This window comes from Cariama cristata, unplaced genomic scaffold, assembly GCF_000690535.1.
Source record: "Cariama cristata isolate BGI_N322 unplaced genomic scaffold, ASM69053v1 scaffold14831, whole genome shotgun sequence".
NCBI lineage: Eukaryota > Metazoa > Chordata > Aves > Cariamiformes > Cariamidae > Cariama > Cariama cristata.
The window spans coordinates 20,173-30,261 of record NW_009599965.1 but is presented as its reverse complement, the minus strand read 5'-3'; the positions used below and the strand labels follow the sequence as shown (position 1 = coordinate 30,261).

Here is a 10,089-nt window from a genome sequence, read left to right as displayed (position 1 = left end):
TGTTTCCTGAGGCCTCCAGTTATGCGAGGGCTGTACCGGAGCGGAGCTGGGCCGTACGCGAGTGGATGTGGGGTCCTCGGAAAGGCGGGCGGGTCCTACCCTGAGGCCCTGCTGCTTCACCCTTCCCTGCGGCGCTGCGGTGTGACCGCGGGTGTCTCGCCCTGGTCCTGCATGGAGGCTGAGGAGAGGCGGCGTGTTAGGCCAGGCCCGGGTGCAGCTGGTGGCATGACCTGTGACACTAAGGCCGTGAGCAGGGCACCCGTGTTTTGGGTGAGCGGATCTCCAGCCTGCGAAGGGCAGTGCCCAGGCTGTAAGCCCCACCGGGCGTGTAAGGCAGTTTAGCAGAGGCTGGGAGTGTTTGGGCAGCACCGCTACCAGTGACGGCTGCCTGGCTTTGTGGTGTGGTCTGTGCAGCCAGCTCCTGGCATGGTTAGGGGCAAGTAACTCCACCTGCAGAAAAAAAGCTTTGCTCCTCTGTGCAAGTGGAAAAACTTGCGTTGTTCTTGCTGATGTAGCGATGGCTAAAGCAATGCTCTGGCTTGCAGGCCCTTGTGTTGCAATAATGAGGAACACTGCCAGAGCTTAGTTGTCTGGTGCTTCTTGGAAAATTGGTGGTCTCTGAAGCTGTGGCAAGTGATACACATCATCTGCAGGGAGCCATGTCACAGTGTTTGTGGCTCCAAAGCTGATGGGAGTGTGTGGCAGCAAACTAGAAGTCCTGAGCGCTGGCTGGAGTCTGTGGACCCCACCAGTGGGAAACCTTGACTGAAGCTGGGTCTTCTGTTTATGTCCTCCAGACTCTTGATCATGTTTTTAAGATTTTTTTATTTCTAAGTGTTGGAGGTGGTTCATGACTAGTTTTGTGTGTTCTCATCCAGTTTATCCATTTGTAAAAATTAGTCGCTGGGATGATGCGAGGATGACGGTAGTGGATCAGACCAAAGGACTTTTGTCCCTTCTGTGGTGATGGCTAGAAGTGGGTGCCCTGGTAAGAGTACAAGCAGAGAGCAAGTTTATAGCAGTGTGTCCCCTGGATTGTGCTTCCAGTCTTGGGATTTCTGAATCTGTATTTAGAATCACCATTGACAAGAAAAATCTGTTGCTCTTTAAACCCAGGTAAATTTCTGGTGCCGCAGTGTCCTGCTGCAAACCGTTTCACAGCTTAGTTACCTGTTGTGTGAAGAAGTATCGCTTTCTGGTTTTGATGCATTGTCTTCCCGTTTCCCCACAACCACCCCAGTGCTTGTATTGGAAAAGCGCATGGACGTTCATTTTGATAATTGTCCTTGCCAGGGCAAATATCCAGCCAGTGGTCTCTTGTTTTAGTTTGCAAACCTGTAGTCTGTTTTATTTGTTTCTCATATGGAAGCTGTTTCCGACCAGTGACGAGGTAATGTGAAAGTGGGAAGTTGAGTATGTAATTCTCTTGGGTATTTTCAGCATGATGTTTTGGCTAGGGTTAGGTTGCCAAACATATCCCACTGCTTAGAATCTGTATGAACTCATTGCAGCTGCTGTGCTTGAGTACTGGCAGCCTGGGAGAACTGGTCTATTATGGGGTCTGGAAGACACATCTGTATTAGAGAGTGTTTGGCTTTCCTTCTGTGCCTGGATTAACTAACAAATAAATAAAGGAGGTGACCTCTTGCAACCTCAGTCCATGATCACAAGTAATCACATATCTAATGTTTTTATTTTTGCCATCCTACAATAGTTGTAATGCAATGTGAAAGAAGCCAAGTTAAGTTTTGGGCATGTCTGAAATGTAAAATCCTCCTCAGTAGGCTGATTAAAGAATAAATTAGACAAATCTATTTGAGGAATGATATAGGTCTACTTGATTCAGTTTGGGATTTAAAGTGCTTTTTCCCACCCTTGAGTCCAGCTGGTGAGGAAGTTTCACAGTTAAAGGTCTTCATGAAGCAACCAGAGTTTCCCACATAAACAACTTTCTTGCATATCTGTTTGTAATTTAGTAGAAATGAAAGTGGGTGAATGTAGGAGTTGCCAGATGTGGCAATATTTGACTTCTGCAGTTGAGCCTCCAGGGGAAACTTCTTATTTAAAAAAATAAACCTGTTTTAACAAAGAGAGGCTGAAACCGGATCTCTTGTAAAGCTCTGTAAGGAACATGTTTCTTGTTAAAGAGATTATTTTCCCGTATGTCCCACGTCACTTATCAAAGAGGCTTTTGGCAGCTTTGGCAATTTTGAGAAGTGCTTAAGTCAATTTAGCAGCCAGAAACCAGGAGCTAGAGCACAGGAGTCAGCTGACTGGAGGTCATGGTTTCGTATCAGTGAGCTGAAGGAGAAAAACATTGTTCTGAATTCTGATAGGGATCCTTCCTGTTTATTCTGTAACTGCTTTTATAGTTGCTCTGCTTTTTTTTTTTTTTTTTTTTAATGAGCTCAGTCCAGACAATAAGTTGCTGTGAGAGTTGTGCCAGTACCTGCTTTGAGGATGGGTTGTGTTGGGTGGCTTGCTAAGACGGATGAGCTTGGTACCTACAGCTGGGGAGGGTGAGAACCCAGCCTGGTCACAGGCTTGGGGCAGCGGGCGCTGCTTCACAGAGGACTTGCTGCATCGGGGGGGAGTTTGCTGCTGGTACAGTACGTTGATACGGTGGTTTTGGAGGTTGTTTTCTGTTGTTTGAGTTTGGTTTGTTTTGAGGCCAGTCTGTTGGTTCAGCTCCTTCAAGTATTGTTTCAGCCTAATGAGAATAACCTCGTCCTTCTCTCTGGCTGCACATGCCTTGAGCTGGCTCCTGGGGCAGCAGCCCAGAAATGGATGAATATGAGCTACCTGGCAGAGGAGGCCCTGTCTCTGTGCTTGCTTATTTTTTTTTCAGTTGTGTATTTTTGACTGACTTGTGTGTCTTCAAAGACCATATGCAGTAAGCTGTGTTGCTCATAGTGTAAATTGGAGGTTCAAAAGATTTTTACTGTTCTGTCAATTCTGCTCTGCCTGTTCTAGAAATACTGATGTGATGCGTTGGGATTGTTTAGATGTGCTCGCTTAAAATACATTTTAAGATTTTCCCTTTGTATTTTTAACACTTGATTGGTTTTTTTTGTTGTTGTTTCCTTTTTCTTCTAGAATTCTTCTGAGAGCCACAATTGTGCCAAAAGCATCTTGACCTCAGACAGGCTGCAGATAGTTGTGACCCTTTCGGAGTTCTTTAACGAAACCTGGGAGGCAGCCAACTGTGCAAGTATGTGACTCCTTCTGTAGCTTTCATGCTACTGTTGTGACTGAGCCCCTAAAATTTGCACAGATCAGAATTGTATGTGTTTGTTACAGTCAGTAGATAACACAAAAATCCTAAGCTAGAGCTACTTCAGTGAAGGGTACAAGAGCTTTTTATTCTGTAAGGGACACTGCCAAAATCTGAGGGCACTAGTCTGTTGGAAAACTTAGTAGTTATTTAAATATTTCTTTTAGACTATTCTTTCAAAAGGTAGTCTTGCTAGTTTTCTTTGATCTACAGACCTTGCTGGAGACTTTCCTTAGCTTCATTGTGGTTTCTTCTGTTTTTCTCCATCTTCCCAATTTGAAAAAAAACTTAAGAAACTTTTCCTTGTTTGTTAGTAACTCTGAGATGCTTACAGGTTGAACAGTACCTGCCTCCACAGCCATGCTTTTGATTTCATTGTAAGGGTGGAGGGTGTGCAAATCTATCCCTGTATCTCACTGTCCCCACGCTGATGGTGCTGTGCCGTGCTCACAGCTAAGCTGTGGCTAATAGGGGCGCTGGAAAACAGGGGGAATAGCACTATGGAGTTGAGGGTTAAAGATGCTGGGTTTGCTGCAGGGTCCCTTGAGAGCCCAGAAGCATTTGTTTTCATTTGTGAGTCTGGGCTGTGTGATGGCTGGAAAGGCAGGACAGGAGCAGCTCTGTGGGCTGTGCTGTCCTGCTGTGCTTAGCCTCTGATCCATGTGCTGCCTGCCTGCTGTCCAGCTGAATGCTGGCCCTCAATACTGATGGTGGTTCCTTCTTTCAGGAGAATTTTCTAGGATGTTGGCTTGCTTGCTCTTACATTGCTGTTGCTGAACATCTAAATTCCCAAACCGCTGTTGTTTTCAAAGGTCTGTCTGGTTAGAGCACCTGAAGTGGGGTGGGATGGATAGAAGCAGTAACGTGGTAGGGTTCAGCCTATGACTGGGCGGAAAACCTCAGAGCTCCCCTGAAAGCTGGTGAAATGGTCAGCTTTTTTCTTAAACAATAATAACCTATACTCTGATTTCTACCAGTGTGTTTGTGGTCTAGCAGTTTCCTGGATGCTCCCCATTTCATCTCCAGTGCTGCTGCTTCTGCTTTCACGTAACGGCTGTTACTGTTGCTGGGCAAAGCCAGATTTGCAGGCTAGAAAATAAAAGTAATGTCTTGTTTTATCTTAAAGTCCAAAGATAATTCAGTCTCCCTCTTCAGAAAAGTCTTGGTGATAGTCTTCATCTTTCACTTAATCAAGGCCAATTAATTCTGAAATATGCTCTCGATGAAGAGTTAGGTCAGCAGGTCTGAGACATCAATGGCAGGCAGATAAGAAATCGCAGTGTTGACTAGACTTGTCTTTTTATAGTCGAGAGCTCCTTTTGCAGGATTGGAGTGTCTGGGGCTTGTCGGCTACGGAAATGTTAGGAATTAGAATATCCTGATGTTTTTCTTTCTCTTTAACAGATTGTTTAAAGAACAACAGTGAGGGATTATCAAATTCTACTGTAGAATTCCTGGATTTATTCAATAAATCGCTGACATGTTTTGAACGTAACCTTCAGGTATTTATGCTGTGTGTTTAAGGGAAGGACTAAGTCCTCTAATTGCTAGCAAAATCTTATTTCTGCTGAATAAACTGCAGATACGGATTAGACAAACTGTTGGTGAGTTTGTGAATTTTAGGCATATAAAGCAATGACCTGTAAAATGCAGATGTTTACAGACTGAGAGCCTAAAATTAATTGATATTCACCTTGACTTCATTTTGTACGTAATTGCAGTGCTACTTCACATCAGAATTTCTGAATTCACAATAGTTAATAATTATATAGTAAGAAGTGGCATGTCTGCATGCTGTAAGTCTCTTTTTCTATCTCTTTGTGGAATTGTTGTCTTGTGACTTAACAGTTAAATCTTTAAATAACCTTTTGATAATATAAACTAGCTCAGAAAGACCAGCTACCTTAAATCCTTGTAACAATTCTTTTGACTAGTAAAATTATGGGTAGTTAAAGTTTGTCCATATTGCAAAGGCAATATGACTTACTTAGTGAAATGAATGTGCTAATTGTCCTCAAAGAAAATGCCCTGAATAGCTTAAGAAACTCTGCGTATTCCATTTCAATCAGAAACTGGCCAAGTTCTGGGATCGTTCAGTATTAAAAATGGGAAATGATGGGTTTGGGACAGTCTCTGAGGAAACTTTTTTCTTTTTGCTTTTTTTCTTGGTAACAGTTTTAGGAAATGTACCTCTATAGGCCTTGGTCAGGAGCAGTGTGGGTTGGCCTATCGATCAGTTCGAGTGTCTGAACAAGAACTTAACCCAGTGGTCAGTGGGTAGCTGGTACAACCGTTACTGAGTTGGAATATCATTAGAGATTGTAGTTTTGTTTTCAGGTGTGTCACATTACATTCAGGGGTGGCGAAGGCCACAAACGAAAAGGATTACTTAGTGTGGCACACTGTCCTTGTCAATATAGCTCAGCAGTAGCAAACTAATGGTTGTTAGGTACGGGCAAAGACAAAACAAAAAAAATATTAAGGAACTTGATATCTCTGGCTTCAGAATAACATTTAATTACTAGTAATTATTACAGTGAATTAGAGTTGGTCCCTTTTCCTCCTGCATTCTTATGCGACTTGTCTGTCTGGGCCTCTACTCAGTCTAGGATACTAGAAATCTGGATCTTGGTTCAAACTTGACTCTTTGGTTTTTTTTATAATGCCTTAAACCAGCATTCATATAGAGTTTTATAACCCTAGGGACAAACCGTGTCTCTGTCACCAAGTAACTACACAGAAGTATGTCAAAACTGCAACGAAACCTACAAAATGCTGAGTGACCTATATAACAACTTGCAAAGGATGAACAGGCAAGGCGGTGAGTCTGGGCACGCCGCACACTTGTGTATCGACGTGGAAGATGCAGTAAGTATTTTAATAAATACTCAACAGGGAGACTTGGTCATGGAGGTCTTTATTACTGAGCCATTTGTGCTTGTCTTGCTAGGGACTGCCTTTTCCCTGTCGGTGTGGGATGGTGCAGGCAGCAGTGCCTTCGGCAGGGTGATGTCCTGGGGGGGGAAGTTGGCGTGGTGGGGCTGTCTTGCGGGGTCCTGTCCTCAGTCAGTGCAGCAGCAGCGTGACTGAAGCTCCTGATCACCCGAGTGCATTCCAGTTCCAGTAGCTGCACTTTAATTTCTGGATACTGTGAAGGGGATGGATTTTTAAAAAAAAAAAAAAATCTCTTAATCTTCTGGCTTTTAACGTGAAGCTTTACTGCTGTTGTTCTAGCCAGGGTAATAATTGATTCCTCATTACAGCAGCTGTTTCTGTGGGTCCTCAGCATTGGCGACATATGTTTGGAAAAAGCTTTGTTATATTTTGGGGTTTTAAGTGGTTGGGTCAAAGGAGTGCTGTTGAAAGTATGGGATTAGCCCCATCCCCGCAGGCTGTCACGGAGCTCTCTGGGAAACAGGCATGTGGCAACATCTACAGTGTATCCAAGTAGTCTGGTTTTGAAACTTGTAAAAGTTGTGATGTGAAATCTTGGCATCGTTTAAATTGTCTGTTTCTACATTTCCAGGGATTTGCTTGCTTTTGGTGGGAGATCTATTAGGGTGGTGTTTTCTGAGGTTGTATTTGAACACTTGAATATCTTGAGTGTTTGCTCTGCTGCACAGCAAAAATTCATGTGCTTGTTCTCACGGCTTGCTTATGTTTTTCTTTTAGATGAACATCACTCGGAAGCTTTGGAGCAGGACTTTCAACTGCTCTGTTCCCTGCAGTGATACAGTCCCAGTGATTGCAGTTTCATCCTTTATTCTCTTCCTACCTATTGTTTTTTATCTTAGCAGCTTCCTTCACTCAAAGCAGAAGAAACGGATACTCATTTTGCGTAAGTGATGGTGCTGGCATTTCACTGTGAAGAGTTGGGTGGTGCCAGGGACCCTCTTGGCTCTTGTGGGAGGGGGGGCCCGGCCAGATCTGCCTGCAGCTGTGCTGACGGCGCTAATAGTGACTATTAGCCTGCTGCTGTCCCCTGAAGAAGGGTAGGAAAGAGCTTCAGCCATATCTTTTCATTAAAGTTTCTGGACGTGACCAGAAAGCTGTTTGCAAGTCTGTGTCGGATAAATAGAGGGAGTGTAAAGACTAGTTTTGCGGAATTCTTTGTGTTTAATTTTCATATAATTTTTCCCTTTCTAGCCAAGCGCATCCAGTCAAATGCCAGTCTTGTGAACATCCAAGAAAAATACAGCTGAGCTGCAAAACAAAACCTGAGAACTGCTGCTGGTATACAGTGGGTACAATTGTGTTGGAATGAGGCCGGCACAAAAGAGGAGTTAATTATGGTTTAGTGTAATGATACAGAGCAACACAAGTTAAACAAAATGCCGTCTGACTTCTAAGCGAGGATATTAACAAACATGACAAGGCAGGGCTGTGTGACACTGTATGGACTCTGGTTTTGAAAAATCTGTGGGTTTTTTCAGTCTCGGGCTGAAGCTGGTGTTTTTCTCTTTCTAAGCTTTTGTACTTCTCATCAATAGAATAGCTACACTTTCCTTGCATGGTATTTTTCCATATTTATTGTATTTGTTTCACAGAAACCTGAGATTCTGAATCTTTTTGAGGTGATTTTCATAGACAGACAAAACTTGAAATAATATTTGATGTTCCTGCGTGAAACATTATGTTTAATTCCACCTAATATTAATTCTTGCCAGACTTGGGATGGACAGGAAACCTTTAAAAAAGAAAAAGTTGCCATCTTTCCTATACCACTCTAAAGTCATGCTGCCGGTGTCTGTTAAAAAATAAAAGGCACGAAATATGCAGAGAAAGTGGTAATACATAATGTCCAAAGCCAGCAACAGAACTGCCAGTGCTAGACTTGAATAGCAATCATTGATGACTACAGTATTCAGTTAACTCTGAAACAGGTGGCATATTTAGGCATTTGCACACTTTAACCACTAAAGTCATTGCTTTTCAAATGTTACATTTTCAGAGGCTTATTTGAGATGTCTGCTTGGGTAACTGAATGCTTCACTGTTTGTTTATTGTGTTATTTCCTTTCCTTTTTAATTATAAAGGGTTTTTTCTTTTTTTTTGTTGTTTTTGTAGAGGAGAAGTGAGGTAGTCAAGTCACTGGAGATGCTGAATTTCCTGGTCTAGAGCTCGCTATGACTTAATTACAGAGGTGTTTACAGGAACTTTGTAGGGGAAAAGTTACCTTTTCTAGATAATATGTATTTTGGTGGTAAATGAACCAGAGGGTTCTCTAACTTAAAAACTGTCCCAAAGGACAATGAAGATACTGTGTTGGGAATTGATGACTTTCAAGAAATAATAATAATAATAAAAAAAAAAGCCTGTGAAATAGATGAATGTAAACAAATTCAAGCTTGCAGGATTCCAAAGCTGACGAAGAAATTCATACAATAACTGCGGGGGTGGATAGCGCTACGGACAATTCCATGGCTGCAGCAATACCGACGGTTCAGCTTGGTTATGATAGTCCTGATTTGGGAGAGTGGTGAGGTTAACGAATGCCAGAGTCTTTGATCCCATTTTTAAATGTGTTTTCTAACATTGAGATAAAAGTGAATGGGCATTACAGCTAAAAAATTAAATTTCTCTTGGAATCTGTGTGTCTGATGTCTGTCAAAAACCTCCATGAAATAGTCTTATGTATTTGACTTGCGTTGGAGCCTAGAATATTACATTTTTCCTTTACACTAAGGCTCAAATAAATATATAACAACGTAACAAAACAGTCCTAAAGCTCTTCAAGTCATTGGTTTTCTTGTTGTTCTTGTTATTTTTTGTGTGTTTTTTGAGTTAGGACATACTGTCACTTTTAAAGTCAAGTTGACAGTATATTTAATATTAAGTAAAATATCGTGTTAGCAATTGGTCCCACCCACTTGATTGCCTTTTTGTATTTTATCAGTAAGAAGTATTTATCTTGTCTGTTAAACGTGTGAATGACTGGGTAGTTTACAACAATAACTTAAACTGTGTTTCTCTTCCTTATTACAGAAAGTTACCTTCTTGCGGCTGGGAGAGGCATGCTGCCTTTAGATATAAAAAACAATCTTTTTTTTTTTTATTATTCTTAAACTTCACCTTTCTGGGAGTTATTCAGCTGCCTGCTCTAATAGCATTACATTGATTTGGGACATCATATGATTGAGAGCTGTTCAAAGCAATCTTTCATTCGTGCAGATAAAGGCAGTTTGTACATGCAGCATTTGAGAATGACAGCTTTTATACTGTAAGCGGTGGCTTTTTGAGCACATTCATGTTAAGTAGGTCTGAAAGTCATTACTTTTGGATATGGTGGTTAAGCACTTTAAAAAAAAATTTAAAAAATCAGCTTTTTGTATTTTCCTGGCTGCTAAGCCAAATGGAAATACTCATGTGACTTCTGTTGTTTTTTATTTTCAAGCAGCAGTAAAGTTTGCACTTGAGATTTTTAATATTACATCTACTATTTTCTCCTTTCCTTCCCCTGCCCCAACTTTGTACTACTAACTGTCTTTACACAGTGTTATATTTTTTGGTAGGATATTTCATATATAAATTGATTGAATTCTCTTTATACTCTATTTCCTAGAGGAATGTGGAAGCACACAGACTGTTGAAGGAGAACTAGAATTCTTTTTGCTGCTAGTCTTTCATCTTGGTTTATTTTTTGCCTTTTTGGTATTACCTGTACTAAATAGGATGAACTTTGAAATACTAGTTGTTTGTACCTTTTTGTGCAAATAAAGATTTCTTACTGTCGGGTAGCACTTTGATTCATACTCATACTTACTAGGAAACCTCTAAACACGGGAAGTCAGCTCTAATAAAGATTGTCAATGAAC

At 41.6% G+C, this 10,089-nt stretch overlaps 1 protein-coding gene across 1 annotated transcript; it reads left to right on the top strand.

Moving 5' to 3' along the window:
- The first annotated feature begins 21 nt into the window (after positions 1-21).
- Positions 22-7,711, top strand: OSTM1 (osteopetrosis associated transmembrane protein 1). Its single transcript, XM_009709868.1, has 6 exons — positions 22-270; positions 3,097-3,211; positions 4,679-4,776; positions 5,978-6,142; positions 6,947-7,112; positions 7,421-7,711. The coding sequence occupies exons 1-6, from the start codon at positions 22-24 to the stop codon at positions 7,474-7,476; spliced, it is 849 nt and encodes a 282-aa protein (XP_009708170.1). The 3' UTR covers positions 7,477-7,711.
- The last annotated feature ends 2,378 nt before the right edge of the window (positions 7,712-10,089 follow it).

Coding starts and splice junctions, on each gene's coding strand:
- OSTM1 (XM_009709868.1), top strand. CDS start 22: ATGCGAGGGCTGTACCGGAGCGGAGCTGGGCCGTACGCGAGTGGATGT. Junction 3,212..4,678: donor GGAGGCAGCCAACTGTGCAA/GTATGTGACTCC, acceptor TCTCTTTAACAG/ATTGTTTAAAGAACAACAGT. Junction 7,113..7,420: donor GAAACGGATACTCATTTTGC/GTAAGTGATGGT, acceptor TTCCCTTTCTAG/CCAAGCGCATCCAGTCAAAT.